We start from the raw sequence: 27,271 nt of genomic DNA, 5'->3' as shown, positions 1-27,271 counted from the left end.
TTTACAGAGACTATTTGGCCATCACATCAGCCCCTACCCCAGTGGAGTTTACAATCTATATTCCCTACCATATGTATACTCACACACATTACCAACAAACTGGAATTTAACATTTACTACCATGTTCAGAAATGTTTTAAAACTAACTTTGTACTCTTATAATTGCAACAATTTACAAAAGCTCTAAATTCCATTTCCGGAGAATAACAATTAGCAGTTCCAGTATTAACTTTAATAGTTATATGATTGTCAATCAAATAATGACACTATAATGTCCTGCTTGCTACTGCGCATTATCCCTGGTGAAAATATGAAAATAGCAAAGAGTATATAGCCTACAACAATTTTAGTTTTTTTAAGGAAAATAATGTTGTACTTATTACACAGTACTTACAAATAGTTGGACTTATCCTTTAAAAGACTTTACTGCATATTAGTTTCCTTTTCATCTTTCTAACCATCCTATATAATAAAAGCCAAGTCTGCTCCTCACCTCTGTTATGTGTGCTGTCGGCCACTAGGGGCCGCCACACGGAACAAATGATTCCTTTGTGTGCTGGAAGCCGACATAGGGGGTCATTCCGAGTTGATCGCTCGCTGTCGTTTTTCGCAGCGAATAGGTTACTACTACGCATGCACCTCAATGCGCAGGCGCACCGTACGGGTACAAAGCGGATCATTGCTGGGCGATAGATTTAATGAAGAATCCATTCGCACAGCCGATCGCAAGGATATTGACAGGAAGAGGGCGTTTATGGGTGGCAACTCACCGTTTTCAGGGAATGTTTGGAAAAACGCAGGCGTGTCCAAGCGTTTGCAGGGCAGGTGTCTGACGTCAATTCCAGGACCAAACAGGCTGAATTGATCGCAAGGGCTGAGTAAGTCCAGTGCTACTCATAAACTGCAAAAAACGTTTTTGTCCAGCTCGGCTGCACACACGTTTGCACACTTGCAAATCGAAAATACACTCCCCCCGTGGGCGGTGACTATGCGTTTGCACAGCTGCTAAAAGTAGCTAGCAAGCGATCAACTCAGAATGACCCCCATAGCAGGGAGATGTTACAGCCTCCTACTCTGCTGCTGCTAATATTAATATATACGTTCTGGTAAGAACTTACCGTTGATAACAGTATTTCTCCTAAATCCACAGGTTCCACAGGATACATTGGGATATGGTGGAGCGACAGCGGATTTGCACCAAACGGTCAAAGCTTTTCGGCCTCCCAGCATGCAACGGACCCGTCCATATATCCCGCCTCCTGGCTCAGGCAAATCAGTTGTTTTCTAAAGCTCAAGGCAGGAGCATCATGTAGAGCCCTAATCTGGCGAGAAGAACACACATGCACACCCTTTCGTACAAGATGGAAGAGGTTAGTAAGTAAAAGGATCCTCAAATCAGGTGCGTCAGGGTGGGATCCCTGTAGAACCTGTGGACTTAGGAGAACTACTGTTATCAACAGTAAGTTATTACCATAACATATATGTCTCCTGCAGGGTCCACAGGGTATCCACAGGATACATTGGGAATTTCGTGGTGGGGACCCTCCTGATTAGACAGGAGAATCCTTCGCCCGAATTCAACGTCCTGAGAGGCAAAGGTATTAAGGCATAATGTCTAATGAATGTGTAAATGGAGAACATGTGTCTACCTAACATATATATTCTGCTAAAACAGCACACTGTGCTGCCCATAATGGCCTACCTTACAAGTAGAACTGAGCAGAGACATTAGCCAGAAACAGGGAGATCAGCTCGAGAATATGCTTCTAAAATTTTCACCTGAAGCCACTTCACCAGTGTCTGCTTATTCACAGGCCATCCTCTCTTGTGAAATTCATAGAGAACAAAGAGAGCATCTATCTTTCCAATGGCACTGGTGTGATCCACGTAAATCTTTAAGGCACGGACTACATCCAACGCTGCATCTCCCGCAGCAAGGTCCGGCCCCTAGAAGAGCAAGACTACAATTTCTTCATTAAGATGGAATTTAGAAACCACCTTAGGAAGATACCCAGATTTGGTTTGAAGAACTGCTCTATATGGATAAAAAATTCAGAAATGGAGGATGACATAACAATGCCCCTAAAGCTGAAATTCTTCTAACTGAAGCAAAAGTCAGTAGAAAAAGAACTTTAGCTGTCAACCATTTAAGATCCAATCTTTCAAGTGGTTCAACTGGGACAACCTGAAGGGCCTTTAGGACTAACATAAACCCCAAGGAACTGTAGGAAGAACAAAAGGAGGTTGAATGTGTCGCATTCCCTGGAAAAAAAGTGTGCACGTCCTGTAGGTTAACAATTTTCCTTTTTGAACCATACAGTCAATACTGACACTTGTACTCTCATGGAAGTCAGCCATAAACCTTTATGCATTCCTGCCTGAAGGAATGCTAAGACTCTGGAAACTCTGAAAAACCAAGGGTCAAATTTTTGATCCCTACACCATTGAATATAGGCTTGCCATATTTGGTGATAAATGCGAGCTGAGGAATTTTTCTTGCTCTGAGCATAATTACCTGTTTTGAGAGATCTCTTGCCTTCAGGATGGAGGTCTCGAGAGTAATTTTGTCAAAGATAGTACATCCAAGTGTTTGTGATAACGAGGACCCTGAAACGGTAGATCTGGCTGTTGAAGTAGTGGGAATGGAGCATTCATCGACATCCTCTGCAGATCTGTGTATCAGTGTCTTCTGGACCAAGCTGGAGCTATTAGTATTACAGCACCCTTCCCTTGTCTTACCTTTCATATCACCCTGTATCACAAGGCAATTGGTGGAAACACATGAACCAGGCGAAAGTTGACAAGTCATCCACAAGATCGCTCTGGGATTTGTTCTTGACTCGTATGCGAAACCTTTGTTGTTCTGACAGGATGGCATGAGCTGTATCTCCAGTAACTCTCATTATCCACCAGAGTTTTTAAGACCTAGGAGTATCCATACGTTTACCTGAATGGCAAGTTGACTGAGAAAATCTGCTTTCCAGTTTAGGACAGCCGGAATGAGTACTGCGGACAAGGCTGGATAACAAAGTTCTGTCCACCTTATAGTGTGACTTACCTTTCCATTATGTTTTGGCTGCGAGATCATCCCTGATGGCTGAGGTACGCCACTGCCATTGCATGTCCAAACAGATTGAATCTATTCTTTGCCTGAATAAATGCCATATATATGGCCAGAGGTTCCAATATATTTATTGGCAGGCAACATTTCTTCCTTGGCCACTGCCCCTGGAGGCAACTCCTTCCTGACACTTCACCCCAGCCCCACAGACTGGCATCCACTGTCAGAGTTGCCATCTGATATCCAAAGGAGCCTTCCTTTGACCAGGATAGGATGTCCAATAACCATCAAGCTACTGACCTCCTAACTTCCAGAGGAAGACCATAATATGCACTTTTATTGTCTGATGAAAAACCTTTCTACTAGGAAATGATCAGACATTGCAGATGTATCTAATGGAACTAAGTATACTCCATCATGTCCAATGTCTACACCATCAAACCCATCACACGCATAACCGCGTAAATGTATACCGATTGACTGTGTAGCCACTCCTGAATCCTGAAGTGATTTTTGGATATTTTGTTCAGAGGTAAATTACTCTCTGAATACCCAATTAGAACACAGCCCTCAAATGAGTCATCCGATGTGATGGAGTCAGAAACGACTTATGAGGAAACCATATCTCTGTAACAAGCTGTTGTCTGTTACAGATGACAGTGAACAATTCCTGAGACTGTGCCAGGATTATTGAGTCGTCAAGGTATGGGTCTTCATAAAATACTTATCTCCTGCTAACAGAGATATGATGCCATCACTACCATCATTTTGGTGAATACTCTGGGAGCTGTGGTCAGCCAAAATGGCAGAGCCTGAAATAGAGGCTGGAGGGTAGCAACATAGCGCTGATGGAACAGTGCTATAGTAACATGTCTGATAGGCATCTAAATAAAATTAATTACTGCGCTTAATTAATGAAAAAGCTGCTTTCTTAAAGGATGGTACTTGTGATATTTGAGAGAAAGCGCTATGTGAACTATATATATGTGTATAAAAAGCGGTACCGGTAAAAAAGATTTAATGATTAGTAAACAATGTTTACACTCTTTTGAGTAAAGGTATTGAGGAGTAGCCAGCAACACTTGTTTTTATTTGTCCTGGTTCGCCAGTATTTTTCCTACCTGTCCCTGCACTTAGTTGTTCCGGAGCCGCTGAGAGGACTGCAGCTCTGATCTTCTTTCCTGTGCGGCGGCTGGTGTGGGTGGCGGCGCTCCGAGTCCCGCTGCGTCCAGCGGGCTGTGAGTGTTGTGGCCGAAAAAGTGCATCCTAATTGCATGAAACGCGATGGAGAACTTATACCCTAAAGTAGAAAGCCCACTGCACGGCCACAACATCGGCCGCAACACGAGCAGTTAACACTAGCTGCGCTTGGAGCCGGAAACAACATCACATTAGCTCACAGTCCGCTGGACGCAGCGGGACTCAGAGCGCCGCCAGCCACGCCAGCTGCCACACAGGAAAGAAGATCAGAGCTGCAGTGCTCTCAGCGGCTCCGGAACAACTAAGTGCAGGGACAGGTAGGAAAAATACTGGCGAACCAGGACAAATAAAAACAAGTGTTGCTGGCTACTCTTCAATACCTTCACTCAAAAGAGTGTAAACATTGTTTACTAATCATTAAATCTTTTTTACAGGTACCGCTTTTTATACACATATATATAGTTCACATAGCGCTTTCTCTCAAATATCACATGTGGATAGGCATCCTGAATATTCCAGAATGCCCTAAATCCTCCTGCTCTATGGCAGAAATAATGGAACATAAAGTCTCCATATGAAACCTGAGGCACCCAAAAGTACTCGTTCAGTGCTTTGATATTGAGTATGGGCCGGAATGACCCATTTGGCTTCAGGTTGGAATCAAACCTTGTCCTCATTGTGCAGGAGGAACTGATTATCACTCCTGACTAAAGCACCTGAACTGCCTCTTACAAAGCCCTAGACTTCCGTTCCACTGAAGACGAGCTGTTACAATATTTAATGAGGGTGTTTCCTGAAAACACCTACAGCACTTGGTATTACCAGGTGGTTTACCTTCCAAGTACTAACCAGGACCATCACTGCTTAGTTTCCAAGATCAGATAAGATTGGGCATGTCCAGTGTGGTGTGGCTGTAGATCATACCATGAGATACCGCTTTTTGCACCCAGACATCTATAGTAGACTGCTGCCAGCTCTGTGCAAACTGAAGAAATCAGCCTCGCACTCTGGGTCGCCCCAGATGGCGGCCCTCACCACCAGGTTGATGGCTTATCTTCAGATTCGAAAACCGGTCCTCTGGTAGCTCAATACCTTTTACTCCTACCAGACTTGTTGTATTGGGACTGTTTGCCTTTTACCCTTTAATTCTGCTTTCCCTTGATTAAGAAAGGACCAGAAAGCTGGAAACTAGGCTTGAATTTTTCTGTGAAAAGAAACTTAACTTTCTTGGAATCTGATGTCAAATACTGTTAATTCTTAACCAAAAATAATATTTCTAGTAACAAAAATAAGACTCCAGAACCTTCCTGGATTCTGAGTCAGCTTACCATGTACAGAGCCAACCCGCTCTGCAAGCTGCTGCTGTCTGAGAGGCAATCGTACCTCTATCCAGGTCCGCTTATCGCTGTCTGTTTGATATGCAATATGGAATTTTTGCTTTCTAGATGCCATTGAAAGATTCCCTTTCAATGCATCAGCCCAGGCTGCCACTGCTTACGCTATCTGAGCTAAAGTCAAGGCTGGTCTACTGATTGTCCCAAACAAAAAGAAAAAATAGTCTTAGAAAACCATCGAGTCTCCTATCCGTGACATAATTTATTTATGTTGAAAAAACTAAAATAATGTAGATTTTCGCACCATTCTAAGATCTGCTAATCTACTTTGGGAGCCACCCTTCTTTCTGAAACAGTCCCCAGCTGGACGAGGATAATTGGAATTCCACTTCCTGTAATTCTAACTTCCTACTGGCCGTAACTCAACATAATTTCCATCAGCTGTTTTGGGACGTTTAAACACAGCTGCCTTAGGTTTCTAACATAGGCTCTGCTGCTTCTGAGGATAGAATAGCTTATATAGCACTAATTAACTCAGGTAATGTCCACTGAGCTGAGACCTTCCAAAGTGCAATGAGTCCACAGCTAAACATGTTTAGACTGTGAAGATGTGTATCATGTCTATGTGATTTACTTACCACCGGCTTTTCAGCCTGCCTTTATTAAGAGGCTGCCATTCCCTAGGTGGATATCCTCAGAATGAAATTTGCATGTAAAGATTAATAGGATAACCTATCGCTGGTATAGGAGCTGGCATTATCTGCTCAGCTACTGTACATTGGATAATGTCTGTGCAAAGTAGCCCATGAAAGTTAAACCAGAACCTGCGCCTGCCTTGGTTACTTATGAGGCTTTGGAGACAACTAAACCATTTTGCACATAATCCCATTGAACCAGTCCTGACAGGTTAACATAGCTCTACAAGACAACATGAAATGAGTGCTGTTGTTGCTGCTGTGGAAAGTGTATTTTCCTTACCCTTGTTGCTCTTAGACATGATAATAGGATTTTGAATACCTACCGGTAAATCTTTTTCTATGAGTCCGTAGAGGATGTTGGGCCGCTCAAAGAACCATGGGGTATAGACGGGATCCGCAGGAGACATGGGCACTTTAAGACTTTCATAAGGGGCGTGACCTGGCTCCTCCCTCTATAGCCCCCACCTGACTCAGTTTGGAACTGTGCCCGGCGAGACGGACATTTCGAGGAAAGGATTTAACAACAAAGGTGAGCACAACACCAGCTCACGCCATAAGCATGCCGTACAACATGGCAGATAACTGAACACATGTCAACGGACATGAACAAGATTCAGCAAGAAGCTGAAAAAACCATAACACCAACTGTGTTTTAACCAGAACTACACTGCAGATACAGTACGCACTGGGACGGGCGCCCAACATCCTCTACGGACTCATAGAAAAGGAATTACCGGTAGGTATTCAAAATCCTATTTTCTATTTCATCCTAGAGGATGTTGGGCCGCTCAAAGAACCATGGGGATAATACCAAAGCTTTAAAAACGGGCGGGAGAGTGCGGATGACTCTGCAGCACCGATAGACCAAAACTAAGGTCTTCATCGGCCAAGGTATCACACTTGTAAAACTTAGCAAATGTGTTTGACCCCGACCAAGTAGCAGCTCGGCAAAGTTGCAATGCCGAGACACCCCGGGCAGCCGCCCAGGAGGAGCCCACCTTCCTAGTGGAATGGGCATTCACCGATTTCGGTAACGGCAAGCCTGCCGCGGAATGAGCCTGCTGAATTGTTTGACAAATCCAGCGTGCAATGGTCTTCTTGGAAGCAGGACATCCAATCTTATTGGGAGCGTAGAAAATAAACAGAGACTCTGTTTTCCGCAATGGAGCCGTTCTGGCTACATAGATTTTCAAGGCTCTGACCACATCCAGAGACTTATCCGCAGCCAAAGCGCCAGTAGCCACTGGCACCACAATAGGTTGGTTAATATGAAAAGAGGAAACCACCTTTGGCAGAAATTGTTGCCGAGTTCTTAACTCAGCACGATCTTCATGGAACTCCGACACCCGCCTAGCGGATGCCAATGCCAATAAAATGACAACCTTCCAAGTGAGGAATTTCAACTCCACTTTACGTAAAGGTTCAAACCAATGTGACTGAAGGAATGATAACACCACGTTAAGGTCCCAAGGTGCCACAGGGGGCACAAAAGGAGGTTGGATATGCAACACCCCTTTCACAAAGGTCTGCACCTCAGGAAGTGAGGCCAGTTGTTTCTGAAAGAAAATGGACAAAGCAGAAATCTGTACTTTAATGGAGCCCAATTTAAGGCCCTCATCCACACCATTTTGTAGAAAATGGAGAAAACGGCCAAGGTCAAATTTCTCCACATGAGCTTTCTTGGACTCGCACCAGGAAATATATTTCCTCCAAATACGGTGATAGTGCTTCGACGTCACACCCTTCCTGGCTAGGATAAGAGTAGGTATTACTTCACTGGGAATACCCTTTTGGGCTAAAATCTGGCGTTCAACCGCCATACCGTCAAACGTAGCCGCTGTAAGTCTTGATAGACGAACGGCCCCTGCCGCAGCAGGTCCTCGCGCAGAGGAAGAGGCCAGGGATCGTCGACCAGTAACGGCAGAAGATCCGGGTACCAAGTTCTCCTTGGCCAGTCCGGGACCACAAGGATCGCCGGAATGCTTGTCCTTTTTAGAAGCCTCAGCACCTTTGGGATGAGAGGAACCGGAGGGAACACATACACTGAAGGGAACACCCAGGGTGTTGTCAGTGCATCCACCGCGTCCGCCTGAGGGTCCCTGGACCAAGAGCAATACCTTGGAAGTTTCTTGTTGAGGCGAGACGCCATCATGTCTATATGGGGAACCCCCATCGCTTTGTCAGCAGCGTGAAGACCTCCGGACGGAGGCTCCACTCTCCTGGATTTAGGTCGTGTCTGCTGAGGAAGTCCGCTTCCCAGCTGTCCACTCCCGGAATGAATATTGCCGACAGAGCACTTGTATGCCTCTCCGCCCAGCGAAGAATCTTTGTGGCTTCTGCCATTGCCGCTCTGCTTCTTGTGTCGCCTTGGTGGTTTATGTAAGCTACTGCCGTGACATTGTCCGATTGAATCAGAACCGGCAGGTCTCGAAGAAGATGTTCTGCTTGTAGAAGGCCGTTGTAAATGGCCCTCAGTTCCAGAACGTTGATGTGAAGATGAGTTTCTGGACTTGACCATCCTCCCTGGAAGGTCACCCCCAGAGTGACTGCCCCCCAACCTCGGAGACTTGCATCCGTGGTCACTAAGATCCAGTCCTGGATCCCGAACCGACGTCCTGCAAGGAGGTGAGAGCTGTTGAGCCACCACAGGAGGGAGACCCTGGTGTTGGGAGATAGAATTATCTTCCGGTGCATATGCAGGTGGGATCCGGACCACTTGTCCAACAGATCCCACTGAAACACTCTGGCATGGAACCTCCCGAATATGAGGGCCTCGTATGCTGCCACCATCTTTCCCAGCAATTGAATGCATTGATGAATGGAAACCGTTTTCAGTTTCAATAAGAGTTTTACCAAACTCTGAATTTCCAGAGCTTTCTCCACAGGGAGAAAAACCTTCAACTGGACCGTGTCCAGAATCATGCCCAAAAACGCCAAACGGGTTGTCGGGATCAACTGTGACTTTTGTAAGTTCAGGAGCCAGCCCTGCTGTTGCAGAACTGACATGGACAGTGCAATGTCCTGTAACAACTTGTCTTTGGACTTCGCCTTTATCAGGAGATCGTCCAAGTACGGGATAATTGTAACTCCTTGCCTGCGCAGGAGAACCATCATTTCTACCATTACTTTGGTAAAAATCCTCGGAGCCGTGGACAGACCAAACGGCAACGTCTGAAACTGGTAGTGCGTATCCTGGATATCAAACCTCAGGAATCTTTGGTGAGGAGGATAAATGGGGAAATGAAGGTAAGCGTCCTTTATGTCCAAGGAGACCATGAACTCTCCTTCCTCCAGACTGGAGATCACCGCTCTGAGAGACTCCATCTTGAATTTGAATTTCTCTAGGAATAAGTTGAGAGATTTCAGGTTGAGAATAGGTCTCACCGAACTGTCCAGCTTCGGCACCACGAACAGGCTTGAATAAAAGCCCTGCCCTGCTGATCTAGGGGTACCGGGACCACAACCTGATTTAGACACAATTTTTGTACTGCACCGCAGACTAGTTCCCTTTCCTGCAGCGAAGCTGGCAAGGCTGATTTGAAAAACCGGCGAGGGGGCACGTCTTGAAACTCCAGTGTGTACCCCTGGGATACAATCTTCAACACCCAAGGGTCTAGACCCGAGCGAACCCAGACCTGACTGAAAAACCTGAGACGTGCCCCCACCTGAGCGGGTCCCTGTAATGGGGACCCGGCGTCATGCGGTGGGTTTAGGAGGAGCCGGGGAGGACCTCTGCTCCTGGACACCCGAGGAGGCGGGTGCCCTTTTTCCTCTACCTCTACCTCTGGTAGCCAGAAAGAAGTTGCCTCGGCCCCTTCTATACTTGTTGGTCCGAAAGGAATGCATTTGATAATTTGGCTGTTTCTTTTGCTGCGTAGGAACCGAGGGTAAGAAGGTAGATTTACCCGCGGTAGCTGCTGACACTAAATCAGCAAGGCCTTCACCGAAAAGTTCTCCCCCTTTGAAGGGAAGGGATTCCATATTCCTTTTGGAATCAGCGTCAGCATTCCACTGATGAGTCCAAAGCGCACGTCTAGCCGCAATGGACATAGCATTCGCCTTAGCACTAAGGAGGCCAGCGTCACGTACAGCCTCTTTCAAGTATGCAGCTGCATCTCTCATATAACCCAGCGTCACCTGGATGGAATCTCTATCTAGATTCTCCCAATCAGAAGATAAAGTGTCTGCCCACTTTTCAATAGCACTACTGACCCACGCGGACGCAATAAGAGGCCTGAGCAACGTCCCTGTAGTAGTGAAAATAGCCTTCAGGTTAGCCTCCTGCTTACGGTCCGCCGGCTCCTTAAGAGTCATCGACTGAGCTGCAGGGAGGGCTACCTGTTTTGACAAACGCGCCAGGGCTTTGTCTACAGTGGGGGGATTCTCCCATGGGTCCCTATCCGACTCGGGAAAAGGGTATGCCACGTTGATTCTTTTAGGAATCTGAAACTTTTTATCAGGGTTATTTCTAATGCTATCAAAGAGAACGTTCAGTTCAAAACAAGGAGGAAAAGTAACCGTCTCCTTGTAAATCAGGACCCTGGTTTCAGGTGTAATAGGGTCCTCATTAATATTCAAGATATCTTTAACAGCTACAATCATATACTGAACACTCTTAGCCAATCTTATCACCAGGATACCTTGAAAAAGACCCCAGGCAGGGGTGGAAACGCGTCGGGAGCCTCCAGGTGTATAAGGAATGTGAAGTCTGAAGCCGGTAACCAGGGTGGTATTCTGATTGGACTGATGCCAGTTTCCATCAAATTATCCATGCACTGTTTGGAACTGTTTGGCCACGGTTCCGTTTATTTCCGGTAATTTCTCTGCACTCACTTATCACCAGGAGTGGATTGGTGTTTTAATTGACTTTTACTGTGAAAATTGCCATGTTTTAAATATTTGTTTATTTTCCCACACTGTATTAAAACAAACTTCACTATTATTACCTTTGTTTTATTCTCCCTATGGTGAAACTGAGTGTTATGGAGATGGAGGTGTGAGGAGACTAATAAGGACTACATTCTCACAGCGCAGGCTAAGTAATTTGCTCTAAAACTTTTTATTGTAATCTTGGATCTAATCTGGAATCAGCATATCGACATCGGCATCAGAGTCCGTGTCGGTACCTGTGTCAACTAATTGGTCAAAACTACGTTTGTGTGACCCTGCAGGGTCTTGCAACTGTAATAAAGCGTCCTCTACTGTTCTCTTCCACACCTGGGATTGAGACACAGACTAATCAAACTTTTGATTTAATGATGTGACACTAGCATGCAAAGCATTCAAAGTATTTAACCAATCTACAGTCGACGGTGCCGACATGGCCACTCCCAAAACATTTGGTGTCCCCAACAAATCGTCCCCCGGAGAGGCGTAATCAGCCTGCGACATGTCGACACCGGAGAAACAGCACACACACCAAGCAGTGAGGGAACACAAAGGGAAATAGCCAGCTCACACCACAGCGCCAAATAAGCAGGTCTGTGAACACCAAAGATGTCCCAGAGCTGTCTGCGCTTGTTTTACATAAATAAATATGCCCCCTCTATGTCTTTTTAGCCCCCTGGTACTTGCTGCGGAGAGGAAGGACCAGCGACTTCAGTTTGTGGAGGAGGAAATGGCGCCAGTGAGCAGTGAGGAAGAAGCTCCGACCCCAACATGGCGCGCTTCTTCCCGCTTTTATTATTTAATTATATGCCGGCGGGGGTTAGCGGGCAGTGCCAGGGCACTGTAGGATTATGCCAGCCTTATATATGAGGTAATATATGCTCCCCAGGGCGCTGGGGGCACCCAGTGGTGTGTACTCAGCGGGAGCATGGCGCGCACTGTGCATAGCCGCTGTGCGGTACCTTTACAATGCCGTCTTGAAAGATGAAGAGAAGTCTTCTTTCTTCTTATACTCACCTGTCTTCTGACTTCTGGCTTGAAGAGGGGGGACGGCAAGCTGTGGGAGGGAGCATCCAGGAGAGCCCGGCGTTCGTCTCCCCTCAGGAGCTGAAGGCATCCTGTCAGCAGCAGCAGAGCCCTGGTACTCATCAGAAGTGGTTCTGAAAAGAAGGAGGAATGTATCTGCACACTATACAATCAGTTAAATTGTATTGACTAGTTGAACCCCATTGGAGTATCTCACTCTAATAATAGAGATAATAGTGTGGGGGTGCAGCCCATATGCAACTTAAATTTAATGCAAACAGAAAAAGAAACCAAAAGTAGTTGCTTGGTTGGGCGCACAAGTGAATTTCATATTAATTTTAATTTATTTAAAACTTAGCTTTTATTGCTTTACCTTCTAAAATGCCCCCTTTATATGGGGATTACACAGCAAAACATAGAGGTTAAAATTATTACATACAAACATAAACGTGAAAAGAGAAAATATAGATGTGAAAAGATTTAAAAGGCGGTATTTCCACTATTACTCTAGCAAGGTGTAGGGATAGGATTACTTATGTAGCACCTGAGTGTCTAGAATATATTGAATAGCAAAGTCCCCTGATATAGTAAGACTTTGATCATGCAAAGGACCAATGGTAGCAATTCAGGGAATTGTTCTCTATATTGCATATAATGATATTACAGGTTTGGAATAAACGTTGTATTTATGGACGCCATATGTTGACAGGTTCAAATGTGGCTATCACAATAAATTGCTGCTGTAAAAGTGATGTGTGTTTGTCTGTGTATTCACATGTGTAATAAGTCTTTAATATTCATTGCTTTAGTATATTGTACACATTCATCTTATGTTCTATATCACCAATATTTAGTGAGATGGACAGGGGTAGATATCTTTATGATGAAAGTTATTTTATTCAGGAGAAGTTCACATGGTTATCATACTACCCTGCATTGATATAAGTAACAGACTAATCAGTCTCACGGTTACCAGTGTCTCTAAATACACTATTGCTCTCACTAAGATGCTGTGGCAGCCTATATTTCATGTACTATAAAGCAGGAAGATATTCATTACATTGATTTCTATCTCAGACTCCACCTGTGGTTAGATATATTGTATCAGAGTGTGAGAGCCAGTTCCCTTGTTTGCGTATCCCTGACTTGTAACATTAGAATATTGTAGCAACCTGTGTTTACTGTCTTGTGACACAGGATAAGTATTAGCCACTATAGTATTCTTTCTTTAAGTTACAACTATGCTTGAATGCAATGTATCAGGATATGTTAGCCAGTTCCCTTCCTTTACGTGTCACTGATTTATACACAAGGGCTGGCAGATCTACACCCAGTCACTAGTACCGGAACAAAACATTCACATATATGTACTATTGGTCGACTTAACAGAGCAATGTTGCTGAGATATTAGTGTTGTAGTGACAAATTGCGTACTGAGTCTAACACATTAGCTGGAAACCTGCTGGCGACCACACTGTACTGTTGCTAACGACAACGGCACGTTAGTCAATTGGACACAATGCTAACTAAATAGGTTATGTACACTCTATGTGCTTCCTAGCGACCAACACTGACACTTGAATTTGATTCTAATAACCTCAGTGTACGAGGGTGCCGGTGGAGGTCTATTATAAATATCTTTCTAATTAAGTCTACACCATTGCTAAATTATGAGTGTGGTAGGCCGCCGAAACGCCGACGTGCACGTTTCGCTGTATAGCTTTAACGAGCCTCGCACTGGCTCTCACACTCTGATACAATATATCTAACCACAGGTGGAGTCTGAGATAGAAATCAATGTAATGAATATCTTCCTGCTTTATAGTACATGAAATATAGGCTGCCACAGCATCTTAGTGAGAGCTATAGTGTATTTAGAGACACTGGTAACCGTGAGACTGATTAGTCTGTTACTTATATCAATGCAGGGTAGTATGATAACCATGTGAACTTCTCCTGAATAAAATAACTTTCATCATAAATATATCTACCCCTGTCCATCTCACTAAATATTGGTGATATAGAACATAAGATGAATGTGTGCAATATACTAAAGCAATGAATATTAAAGACTTATTACACATGTGAATACACAGACAAACACACATCACTTTTACAGCAGCAATTTATTGTGATAGACACATTTGAACCTGTCAACATATGGCGTCCATAAATACAACGTTTATTCCAAACATGTAATATCATTATATGCAATATAGAGAACAATTCCCTGAATTGCTACCATTGGTCCTTTGCATGATCAAAGTCTTACTATATCAGGGGACTTTGCTATTCAATATATTCTAGGCACTCAGGTGCTACATAAGTAATCCTATCCCTACACCTTGCTAGAGTAATAGTGGAAATACCGCCTTTTAAATCTTTTCACATCTATATTTTCTCTTTTCACGTTTATGTTTGTATGTAATAATTTTAACCTCTATGTTTTGCTGTGTAATCCCCATATAAAGGGGGCATTTTAGAAGGTAAAGCAATAAAAGCTAAGTTTTAAATAAATTAAAATTAATATGAAATTCACTTGTGCGCCCAACCAAGCAACTACTTTTGGTTTCTTTTTCTGTTTGCACTCATCAGAAGTGGGTCTAGACTGCTCTCCCCTCTTGCCCACGAAGCAGGGAGTCTGTAGCCAGCATATCTCCCCAAAATAAAAAACCTAACATTAAGTCTTTCAGAGAAACTCTAGGAGCTCCTCCTAGTGCCCTGTGTCTCGTCCGGGCACATTTCTAAAACTGAGTCTGGTGGGGGATATAGAGGGAGGAGCCAGGTCACGCCCCTTTTGAAAGTCTTAAAGTGCCCATGTCTCCTGCGGATCCCGTCTATACCCCATGGTTCTTTGAGCGGCCCAACATCCTCTAGGACGAAATAGAAAAATAAATCACACACCTTTACAGTGTTATTACACAATTTGTGACTGTAATCATTTTAAAATTTGTTAAAGTGACATACAATCCGACCCTACCCTGCTTTGCACCAGCATTGAGGATCAGAATACACTGAAAAACTGACAGAATTTATAGTAAACTTAGCAATCACACTAGCAGTCAGTCACAGGTTATACATTAGTATAATAAGCAATATGAGCACATAATCAACTACAAATACATTTCAAGTATGTAGGAGAAACATATTACTGCATTACCTTATATAGGAGTTTAAACGTATTCAGTTGCACAGCAAAAGAAAACCACTGCACTAGTTATCAGACTCATATGCATCAGGCACTTTATCTAACTATTCATACTCAAAGGTAGATAGAGACTTAGTGCTGTATTACCCGCTCAGTAGAGTGGGATACAGGGAGACTCACCCCAATTCCAGGACCGGACAATACGTTTGCGAACGCAGAGTGGATCCAGACGCTACTAGTGTACACAATCGCTCCGTGAACCTATAGTGAACACAGATGCCCAAGTGAACACTGACGCACCAGCCACACAGCCGCCTATGCTGCGACTGGGTCCCAGTAGTACACAGCGTCTCAGACGGAAGCAGGAAAACAGTTCATGGCGGGAGACTCGGAGGAAACTGGTCATGAACCGGGGGGAGGGGCGACCAGGGAAGCGTCTGATACCCACTGCTGACATCAACCATAGGGATCGTGGCCTCATACTACCCCTGGAGCCTATGATCCCTAAGGCGCAACGCTGGTGCACTCTAGGTGGCAGCCGCATCAGCAACTGTTTGGTAGTCTCCTTCCAAAACAGTGCGGCTGTGTCCGCGTTCCCTCTCTAAACGGAACCGATGCCTTACCTTCTCCCCGTGCTACGCCCACAGCCTGCTGGACCTGCCAGTATATCCGACACAGACGCCCGTCGAAACAGCACTGTAATCGTGGGACAGCATAGTCGTGACTCGGCGGGGAGTTGTTGGAGCAACTCTTTCTAAGGTACGTATAAGACGCTTTTTAGAAAGAACCCTCAGAAAAAATAGTAGGACTATAAAAATAAAATGAGAAAGCTTATGGCTGCTAAAAAACCAGCAGCCCTCTGACCATGGTCCGGCATCTGCCGCACCAAATAAAAAACTGATTTGCCTGAGCCAGGAGGCGGGATATATGGATGGGCCCGTTGCATGCTGGGAGGTCAAAAAGCTTTGACCGTTTGGTGCAAATCCGCTGTCCCTCCTCCATATCTTAATGTATCCTTTGGATACCCTGTGGACCCTGCAGGAGAAAATACTGATCTGTTTCAAACTTGCTGCATGCGGAGGCTGGGGAGAGAGAGTGGGAGTAGGGGCAGACAGGGACTGGGGGGTGGAGAGTGGGGTAGGGGCAGATAGGGACTGGGGGGAGAGAGAGGGCAGGGGGAGTGGGCCATATAGGGACTGGGGAGAAAGAGGGGGTAGGGGTAGATTGGGCATGGGGGGGGAGGGTGGGGGGGCTGGATTAGATAGGGACTGGTAGGGGCAGATAGGGACAGTGGATAGAGAGGTACAGATTTTTTCAATATAGTCACCTCTGTGTGACACACACACACACACTCCCTATGCGCACTGCATCCCCCACCATATACTGCCCCTATATACACTGCACCCCCATACTGCTCCATAGTGCCCCTATATACAGGGCACCCCCTCCTCCATACACTACTCCAGCCATATACCCATACTCTGCACCCCCTCCTCCATATACTATGGGGCAACCCCAGGTTATTTGCCATCCCGAGAATTGGCAACAAGTTGCAGCAGTAACCAGGAAACGGAAGCAGTTACCATGAGATGGTCCCGCAACCCCCAGAGCGGAGGCATCGGGGACACGTGTGGCCTCTTACTGTCCAGTGCAGAAGTTGAATCAGTCTGTTGAGCAGTGCGTGACCGGGTGGAGGAGGTGCAGGGGCTGCAGATGATGCGGGTGAGGAGGAGACAGATAACCAGCTCAGCTGCATTATATATACTGTGCGCCGACGGAGAGATGGGTCCTGTGCTCCCCCCTCCCACACCTCACACAAGACAAGTTGCTGGTGTCCCATACCCCCTAGACTGGCCGAGAGCTGTGCGGGACTGGTGAGCTTACACGTGCCAGTACTGGTGTATATAGTGCAGCATCATTATAGCCTGCCCATTACAGATATACAGCAACTATATTTATAAAGGTATACTTACAGACTAGAGCGATATTACATGACACCCCTGGTCATTTCATCAAAATTTGGACTCCCTGGATGATATATTTTGAGGCTGAACCCCCGTTAGCTACTGTATAATCGTATCCTCCCCATACAATATTGTTATTCAAATCACTTAATGCATATACTGCAGGACAGGACGGCTAAACCCCTCCCCTCCCTCTTCCCTATTCTAACTTCCGTTCCCCACCCTAAACTTTCTTTGTGTATCAATGTCTAACTGAGTGTTTTTCACTTGATTTTAGCTCACTCATTTTCCTTATGGTATTTTGTAAATGTTCTGCCAGCTCTGATTTACATTGCTTGGCACTCTATCTAGATAAACTTTCACTGTACGTTCTTTACACATTAATGTTGTACTGTTTAATTTACTTGCAACGTGTACACTTGCTGTATACCTGTATTGTATGTATTTAAATTTTGCTGATATGCTTTGAATTTAATACAAAGTTGTTTTTTAAAAAAGGTTAATGCTACACACACCAGTGACGCGCGGTGAGGAGAGGCAGAGTTTTACTATATAAAGTACATGAAACATACAAAGAATAGATTAGAAATATCTTCTTTGTATTATTCTAATCATTTTTTTTTTTTTTTATCTGAAGAAATTTTATTAGAGAAAATTTTCAATACAGAGCATACACAACGTTATGAAAACAGAAAAGCCAATAACACAGTAACAGCATGTCTGTAAACCATAATACATGGTAGTTAAAAGACTTGAAAGTTAGAAATAAAGAGAAAACAGGGGAGATAAGAAAGAGAGGGGATAGAGAAAGAGTGGAACACAGAACAGAGGAGATGCTGACCATCAGTCTTTCAGGGAGACTGTAGAGAACCTGCGCATACTTCTGTACATTTTTAACTAAACCGTATGGAGACATATATAACAAGAAACTAAACATTCACACATTACCAGGCAGGGCATTCCGGGAGGTAGTGCAAGAGGAATAGTAATCAAGCCATGGTAGCCATTTCAATAGAGGGGATTGGGGGGCTAAGGAATATTTAATGCTCATAGTTTCCATTTCGAAATTGCGCTGTATTGACGTTATAATTGTGGATAAGCGTGGTGGATCTGTTCTTTTCCAATATTGAGCAATTGCGGCCCTGGTGGCTATGAGAATATGGCCTACAACATAAGAGTATTCAGAGGGTACATAGGGAGGAAAGTAATGTAAAAGAACAATCTCAGGGCGGTGGGGGAGGATCACCCTTGTGACCTTTTCAATTAGTCTAAAAACTTCCGTCCACAATGGCCTAATAACTGGGCATGTCCAAAATGTATGTGTTAAAGTACCTTCCAATCCACATTGCCTCCAACAAAATTTAGAGGAGTCTGGCCAGATCCTATGGAGTTTATCAGGTGTGTGATAGAGGCCATGGATTAGTTTGAACATCATTTCAGTATGGTTGATGCACCGAGACATTTTAAAAATATTCATAAAAATATTTTCCCATTCCTGATCTGTCAGAAGAATATTAAATTCTGATTCCCACCTTGTTTGAATATGTAATTTCACATCATTGAGCGGAGAGAGGAGCGTGACATACCACTGGGATATACCACCTTTGTGGTGTATGGAGGAAAAGTTACTCAAGATATATGGAGGGGGAGTAGGGGAGGAGAGAGGATCAGGCATGTTCGCCCTAATCCAATGTCGGATACGTAGGTATTTATAGAAATCCTTTGACGGTATCAAGTATTGGGTTTGTAGTTGTTGGAAGGTTTTAAGCTCTGATTTATCATACAAGTCCTTGACCAGCTGAACCCCAAGCTCCCGCCAGTTCCGCAGAGAAAGGTCTGGGAGCAGCTTGGTAATCGCCAATATGGATAGGTGCGTGGAGGGCAGTGGGCAATCGCCCAGATTAGTGACCAATCTGTCCCAGACCTTAAGAGAATTAATTATACTCCTCATAAGTTTGGTAGAGGGGGGTCTATGTGCAGGTTTGACCCAGATTAAATCTGGAAGAGGAAATTCAGTGCACATATGTCTTTCAATATCTACCCAGGGTTTTACGGACTCCGTCCGGAGCCAGTCCTTCAACTGATCAAGGAGACATGCATGCTGATAGAGTTCTAGGTTAGGGAATGCGAGACCCCCGCTACCCTTGGATCTAAACAAGCGGGTTCTAGCTATCCTGGGTCTTTTACCCTTCCAAATAAAAGTAGACATGACAGAATAGAACTTGTTAAGGAGAGCTAGCGGAACTAAGTAAGGTATGGCTCTAAACAGGTAGAGAATTTTAGGGAGGAGCATCATTTTGATTGATGAAAGTCGCCCCAACCAAGAAATTTCATAGTTCATCCACTGTTTGGTGAGTGTTTTGAAGTGACCCAAGAGAGGAAGGTAGTTACAATCCACCGTGGAGTGAGAACCGGAAGGGATCTTGATCCCAAGGTATTGGAGGGAAGAGTCCTGCCATGCATAGGGATAAATAGATTGTAGGGATTGGAGTGGAATCGGCTCAATGTCAAATGCCAGAGCCTCAGTTTTTGCCGTGTTCATTTTATAGTAGGAGATTTTAGAGTAGTCCTGCAGAATATCGTGGATAGCTGGGAGAGAGGATTCAGGTTTAGTTACAAACAGCAGGACGTCATCTGCAAACAGGCAAATCTTATGTTGCGTGGGACCTATGTAAACTCCGCTCACTAGGGTAGATGCCCTGATTTTCTCTGCCAGAGGTTCTATTGCTAAAATGAAAATTAATGGTGACAGTGGACATCCCTGGCGGGTGCCGTTGGTGATGGGGAAAAAATCGGATAAAAACCCATTACTAAAAACGCGCGCTGAGGGGTGCGTATATAGACGTAGGATATTCTGTAAAAATTGTCCCGTGAACCCAAACCTGGTAAGAACTTCTGACACGTATAACCAATGAATCCTGTCAAAAGCTTTCTCCGCGTCAAGAGAGAGCAGTAATAAGGGTTCCCGCGACGCGGAGCGAGCCTCCAGAAGGGAAAAGACTCTCCTGGTATTGTCAGGGGCTTGGCGACCGATAGTGAAACCCACTTGATCTTGATGGACCAATGTGGGGATCAACGGATTCAGTCTATTTGCAAGCAGTTTGGCATACAGCTTAATATCTGTGTTCAAAAGTGCTATGGGTCTATAATTTGCGCAGAGAGATGGGTTCTTGCCAGGTTTGAGAATCGTTATCACCTGCGCCTCCAACATTTCTCTAGGGAAAGGGTTAGAGGAAGCGTCATTGTACAGATTAAGGAGGAGTGGGGAGAGTGAGTCTTGAAAGGTAATGTAAAAGAGATTGATAAACCCATCTGGCCCAGGGGCCTTGTCTTTTTTTGAGGGCTTTCAGGGAAGTCTGAAGTTCTCTCTCAGTCCAGGGAGTGCAAAGTGTGGAGGCATCATCCGGGGAAATAGAAGGTAGATTAATGGAATCTAAAAAGGACCGTATAAGCTGCAAGGAAGGTTGCGGGGTGAGGGGATCATGTTTGAGATTGTACAGTTTTCTATAATAAGAGGCAAATTGGTTTGCAATATCTTTAGGGTTCAGGGACAGCGATCCATCTGGGTTTGTCAAGTGTTTAATTCTGTTGATAAGGTTTTTCCCTCTGAGTTTCCGCGCCAGTAATTTACCCGCCCTATTACCTAATGTGTAATATTTTTGATTTAGGTTGGAGACTGCTCTTTGTACGTGCAAAAGGTAGAGACTGTTCAATTTCCTCTTTGCTTCAGTCAGAGACGCAAGGGTGAGATCGTCGGCAGGGGATTGTTTATGTTTGGTTTCTAGCGTCGTCACCTCCAACTCATAGGCCAACTGAACTTCCCGGTCACGGCGTGCTATGTGAGCTGAGGCTTGGATAGCTGCACCCCTCAGGACTGCCTTAAGAGCACACCAATGATTAGAAATAGAGGTATCAGCGGGGCTATTGGTGTCCAAATAAGAAGACAAGGCCTCTCGTAATATAGAGACTCCGTCCTCATCATTTAAAATGTAATCCCGCAACCTCCAAGATCGTGGTGTGGGGATAGGCGTTTTGTATGACCAGGTCCACAGTAAAGGTGCATGGTCTGACCACGATATCGGCAATATTTTGATGTTAGGGATTGATTGTAATGTCCATTTATCCGTCAGGAGCAAATCGATCCTAGAATAGGATCTATGCACTGCCGAATAAAATGTATAGTCTCTAGCACCGATATTCCTGACTCTCCAGGCGTCATATAAATCAAATTCGGTTAGTAGGTGTGAAAAAGAGGCGGCCAGGGCTTTGGCTGTGTTAGCAGACTGTTTATCTAGTTTCGAAGATTTGTCTAGATTAGGGTCAGGAGCTATATTAAAGTCACCCATCAGGAAAACCGCACCTTTCTTGACACTATACAGCTTTTGAAAAAAGGATTTCAGGAACCGAGGTTGATTAGAGTTAGGGGCATAAATGGAGACCAAAGTAACATATTTAGTTCGCAGTTTCCCCACTAGAATCAGATATCTGCCATTGCCATCTACCCACTTACCCTCCAATTGGAAAGAGCACGATTTATGGAAAAGGATAGCGACACCGTTCCTCTTAAACGGCCCACAGGAGACATAGTGGACTGGGTAATTGGTATTGGAGAACTGAGGAGGGGAGTGCAGTGGGAAGTGGGATTCCTGTATAGCCACTACGTCCGCCTTTTGATCAGCAAAATATTTCAGAGCCAGGCGCCTCTTTTGGGGTGAATTGAGCCCTTTAACATTAAGACTTAAAAAGGTGGCCATGTGGGAGGGTATGACAGGGTGATACATAACACATCGAAAAGCATCAGTAAGACTTGCATCAAAATATAATACATAGCAGCACAGTCCTCTAAGACCGAGGAAGTAAAGTCAGCATCAGTAAAGAGAAGAATATGAGAAGAGAAAACAGAACAAGAAATAAAACAGGGGAAAAAAACAGAAATAGCATCCATAAAGGAGCTAGAGATCCCGTCACATGGGTATCGTGACGGACAGGTGTGGGTGGGTGGCATATCAGCCAAAATTACCCACCGTCGCCTCCAAACCAGAACATACTTAACATATGATTATCAATCGCAAAAATAGATAAGATTAATAAATAAGGTCATCCTAAAATAGGGAGAAGTGGACGTTTGCTATCTAATTGAAACAGGCACAGTTCTACCTCTATCTAAGATTTAACGAAAACATTGGAACATCAGTCGAAGAACATCGCCTATAATATAATGAACATATAGCCACAGATAAACCTGTAGGGGAAAAAACAAAAGCTAAATAATAGCTATCTTATGGTTATTCCCAGGTGATTCTCAGCCCGGAGCCAATGTCCAGTCTTGGGCTATCCGTTTCGGTGATGTAGCGGGGGGAGCAGGTTGTATATCGAGAAGGATGTCCCATTTTTTCAGAATTTTAGGTCCATCTTCAGGTGAGGTGATGATGGTGGTAATACCATTACGTAGTACGATCAGCTTAGTAGGGAATCCCCACTTATATTGGACTGCAGCTTTCCGTAAGGCTGATGTAATATTGGAGAATGAACGTCTTTTGGCCATAGTCGCTGGAGACAGGTCCTGGAAGAGTTGAAGAGAATCCAAACAAGTCGCCGTAGGTGAAGAGGGCAGTGCTGCACGTAAGATCTTTTCCTTAATGTGAAAAAAATGAACCCTGAGAAGTGTGTCCCGGGAGGCCTGAGCAGGTGCTTGCCTAGACTTCGGGAGTCTATGGATCCTGTCAATCAGGAGATCAGGTAGCGGAACATCAGGTATCAATTTATGAAAAAGATCGGTGGCGTATCCGTACAGGTCAGCATTTGAAACATCATCAGGGATGCCTCTTATTTTTATATTATTCCTACGTGAGCGGTCCTCTAAATCTGTAGTTTTGTCTCGGATGTTAGCGACCTCCTCCAGGAGAGAGTCGTGTGCGGTGATCAAATCATTATGTGATGTTACCAGCTCCTCCATCTTATGCTCAATGTGGTCTGTCCTGTCACCGATTTCAGAGATGTCAGAGCGGAGAGCTTGTATATTAGATCTAAGCTCAGATGAGATATCAGACTTGAAAGAGGCTAACAAGGAGTGGATAGAGCGTAGCGTGACCGGGCCATCCAGAGAGTCCATATCGACTTGTGCGGCGTTAGCCGTGTTGCATATTTTTGATGAAGTTGATTGAGATGAATGAGTTGGAGTCGGCGAGGGAAGGGATGCGTGGGTCTTGTTACCAGAGGAGGAGGACCCAAAGAAATTCACTTGTGAAGCAGATTTAGACCCCTTCGACTTCTTTGGAGGCATGATGGGACGTCCCGAGGGGGATCATATAGATAAAAAGAGGATGACCGTAGCGAGTGGTTATTCAGGCAGGAAGCGACGGTGAGATAGACATGGTGTTAGAAGGACATATCCTCACGGGGGAGTCGCACCATTTATGCCGTAGTTGTTAGCAATGGGTGTAGGACTGCGTGGTCCTGGAAAATCAGATTATATACACAAGGGAGCAAAGCAGTGGCACGGGTCGTTTGCTTCTTCCCCAGTCCCGCTATTCAGGGCTCCCAACCTGGGCTAGCCAGCCGTCAGGGTATTCCGTGCAGAGGTTTGTAGATACCCAGGGAGACTCTGTGGGGTGATTCAGGTGGGGGGTAGCTGGTGCACAGAACATATATTCAGCCGCAGCAGCAGCAGCCCTATGTAACCAGTTCACCTCCTCCACCTCCAATATGGCCGCCGCTGCTGGGTCTCTGCCCTATGTGGTGGCAGTACAGGGGTCCTCCACTGTTGTGTCAAGGCACTGGGCCCCCAAGTCCCCCCACAGCTGTTATATATAAGGTCTGGGGTCAGAGTAGTCGTTCTTTTTGGCGCTGCGTCCGCGCGCCTTACTCTGCCCCAACCAAGATGGCCGCCGGCGCCGGACACTCGCGGGTGCTTCCGCGGCCTTTTGCGGCTTACCTCGTCTGTTTCTGAGGTCTGGCCGCCGCTGCACGACTCTCGGCGGTGGCCTGCAAGGGGGTCTCGGCGGTAGCGGGTGCCGTTCCCGTCCGCGCGGCTCCCGGAAGGTCTCGATGTCCGGCCGGGGATCAGCAAAATCCAGGTCCCGGCTCCAATCCCTGAGGTAGGCCGCAACCTGCAGGAGCAGGATAAACCCACTCCCCGGCTCCGCAGCTTTCCCTCTCTGAGGGATAGGGCACAGGACAGCTTAAGAGGCCTCTGGGTGAGTTGTTTTCCTGGGTGGGCAGCTAATAGGATGGTTATAGGGTTTTTTTTTTGCACGAGCTCCCCTGGGACACAACCTCTTAGTCAGGCAGCAGGCCACACCCCCCCTAATCATTTTTTTAGTCAAATCTCTGGAGCAAAAAGTCTGTGAGAGGTGAGGCAGTGCCATCCTTGCCTATCTTTTCTGCACATCTCTGATCAAAACTCCAAATTTCCAGCAGTATATCCTGCTGTACCTGTGTATTAGGCCCACATGAACCCTTTGGCTCATTTATTGCATGTAAATTTAGCTCTGGTGCTAGCCAGTGCCTCCTGAGCCATTTACCTCACCGCATGTCCCTGACACACTCACACACACACACAAACACTCACTCACACACTCAGCATGACAGAGCCCCAGCTCTCAGCAGCAGGACTTCAAGAAACCCGGCATCTCCTGTGTGAGTAGCGACCGCCCTCCTAACATTGTCTGGCCCTGGTGTCCGTCATTTTGACAGGCTTTTAACTAGTGTACATATACGTAATACAGACAGAAACATAATACAAATGAAATAAGCATACCAAATACTGCATAGCAATAGATCGTCTGAGTGGACCTGGAGGGCCGATAAGGAAAATATCTTGTCCCAGAAGATCTTTTTGCATTATCCATCGCAGGTGTTGTGCTACTGATTGACATAGTGGGTCAGCGACTAAAAACAAAGAACATTTCAAACAGATCATTAATGCAAAATGTATAAGCCAAGAAAATGTCAGCAGTAATAGACGTTATTTTACATTTTCTGACATGTATAGAAGCACAAGTCTTGCAGCGTTTCCCCATGTGGTCTTTCTTGTTCTATTGTTACTGTATTCTACATGCAACATAAGATGTTAGCCAAGCTACTAGTCCTCTAAACTAGATCCCGACAGGGGCATCCCGCACGCCAGAATGCCGGCAGCGGGGAGAGCAGTAGGAGTCCCGTTGCGGGCCCCCTTCGCTGCGCTCGCCACAGGTTCTATTCTCACTTTATTGGTGTCGTGGACACCCACGAGTGAGAACTGTCCCTGTGTGCCAGTATTCCGGCTGTAGGTATTGTCAGCTGTCTGGATTCCAGCGTCGGTATCCTGACCGCAGGGATGCCGACAGCTGGCAAGTTTATTGCATCCTATTTGGTGTACCTTTGCTACTATATCAATATCTGGGAAAAACTAGATAGAAACTTTAGATGGCAACATACAGGTCATATTCAAGTCCAATATAACAGTCAATTAATGCCATAATCAACTAATACTGTATAAACTAATTAAATTGCCAAGATCAAGAAAATGTGACCCAGTTGTTGCCTGTAAATAGCTGAATGTTAAGATCTTCAGAGCATAAAATAATGCTGTGCTTGTACCTAAGTATGTATTTTTACACAATAACAATTGGCTAACTTGGCATGTGAAAATATACTGCTGAAAGGAGGCAACAATAACAAAATCTGCAAAATGAAGTTGTATGCAACTCTGTTGTGTACTCCATACACACACAAGCATTCTGTCCCATAAATATATCACACATGCATTCAATACTTACCCACTCTCCCGAAAGAGACAGAAAAGTGGCCAACTATCCGCATCCAGCTGACTGCCACCACTTCTTATGTGATGTGGATGTGGCAATGGGCATAAGGACGCAAATTGCTTTGTTTGCCCCCAGTGCCGCACAGCCACGAATCAAGGAAAATATCACTGGAACATAATGCTATGATTGTCAATTCACGGTGTCCTGTCTAGCACAATCTCCCTTATCACAGATTCCCAGAGAAGGAGTATAATGCATTAAGACCAATATATACAGTAGTACACACATATGTGGCACTGCACACTATAAAAACGTTATGGCTTGACAGTAGCATAGCTGGATAAACTGCTCAGTGCACATTAAGCTGTGTACCTATTCTCCAGTCTCTCAAACTAGAAGTGCACATACGTGTGCAGTTAGATGGCAAAACAAAAAGTCCCATAAAAGACTTAGGGAGAGAGGTACTAAGCAGTGATAAAAGTGGAGAAGTGAGCCGGTGGAGAAGTTGCCCATGGCAACCAATCAGCTGCTCTGTACACTTTTATAGTTTGCAAATTATAAATATTACGTCAATGCTGACTGGTTGCCATGGACAATTTCTCCACTGGCTCACTTCTCCACCTTTATCACTGCTTAGTACATCTCCCCCTAATATCCATCCAATTTAGAACAACTACTGTATTAAATTAAATATTTTTAGTTTGCTCTTGAAATAGTACTTGGTTTAACCTCATTTATGACTGAAATTATTCCTGAGACTGAGGGAGAACATGGACTAAAATGTGCCACTCCACCCCTTTATCTAATTCAAATAATTTAAGACAACTCTGTAAAGAACTACAGCAACATTATTACAGCAGACTCTGTCCTGGCCGGCAAACTTAGACAAAAAAGAGCCTTGTGGTTTATCAATAGGCTCAAGCTTTGCAACTCTGGGAAGATTACCTATGATCTGGAAACACGGTGAAGGCGTTTTAAGGTTATTAAAAGGAATTCTATAATATGCCCTGATCCCCCCTTCTGTAGCCCGTGAGGCAATTCCTATGACACATATTAGTCTGATAACCTCTGTCCCAAAATCACTGCACAACGGGGGTAATTCCGAGTTGATCGCAGCAGGAATTTTGTTAGCAGTTGGGAAAAACCATGTGCACTGCAGGGGAGGCAGATTTAACATGTGCAGAGAGTTAGATTTGGGTGTGGTGT

General features: G+C 45.0%; 1 protein-coding gene and 1 pseudogene across 2 annotated transcripts in view; both read right to left on the bottom strand.

Annotated features, from left to right (window-relative positions):
- VWA8 (von Willebrand factor A domain containing 8) overlaps positions 1 to 27,271 on the bottom strand; it is an 875,413-nt gene that overhangs the window by 729,992 nt on the left and 118,150 nt on the right. For both annotated transcript variants that reach the window (XM_063952874.1, XM_063952875.1), the window contains exon 4: positions 25,078 to 25,208. In XM_063952874.1, coding sequence (XP_063808944.1) covers positions 25,078 to 25,208 — 131 coding nt within the window. The remainder of the gene's footprint in view (positions 1 to 25,077; positions 25,209 to 27,271) is intronic.
- On the bottom strand, positions 5,062 to 5,180 carry LOC135051933 (5S ribosomal RNA; annotated as a pseudogene).

This window comes from Pseudophryne corroboree, chromosome 2 (genome assembly GCF_028390025.1).
Source record: "Pseudophryne corroboree isolate aPseCor3 chromosome 2, aPseCor3.hap2, whole genome shotgun sequence".
Lineage (NCBI taxonomy): Eukaryota > Metazoa > Chordata > Amphibia > Anura > Myobatrachidae > Pseudophryne > Pseudophryne corroboree.
The sequence above is the reverse complement of the archived record's forward strand: the minus strand, read 5'-3'. Positions and strand labels throughout refer to the sequence as shown.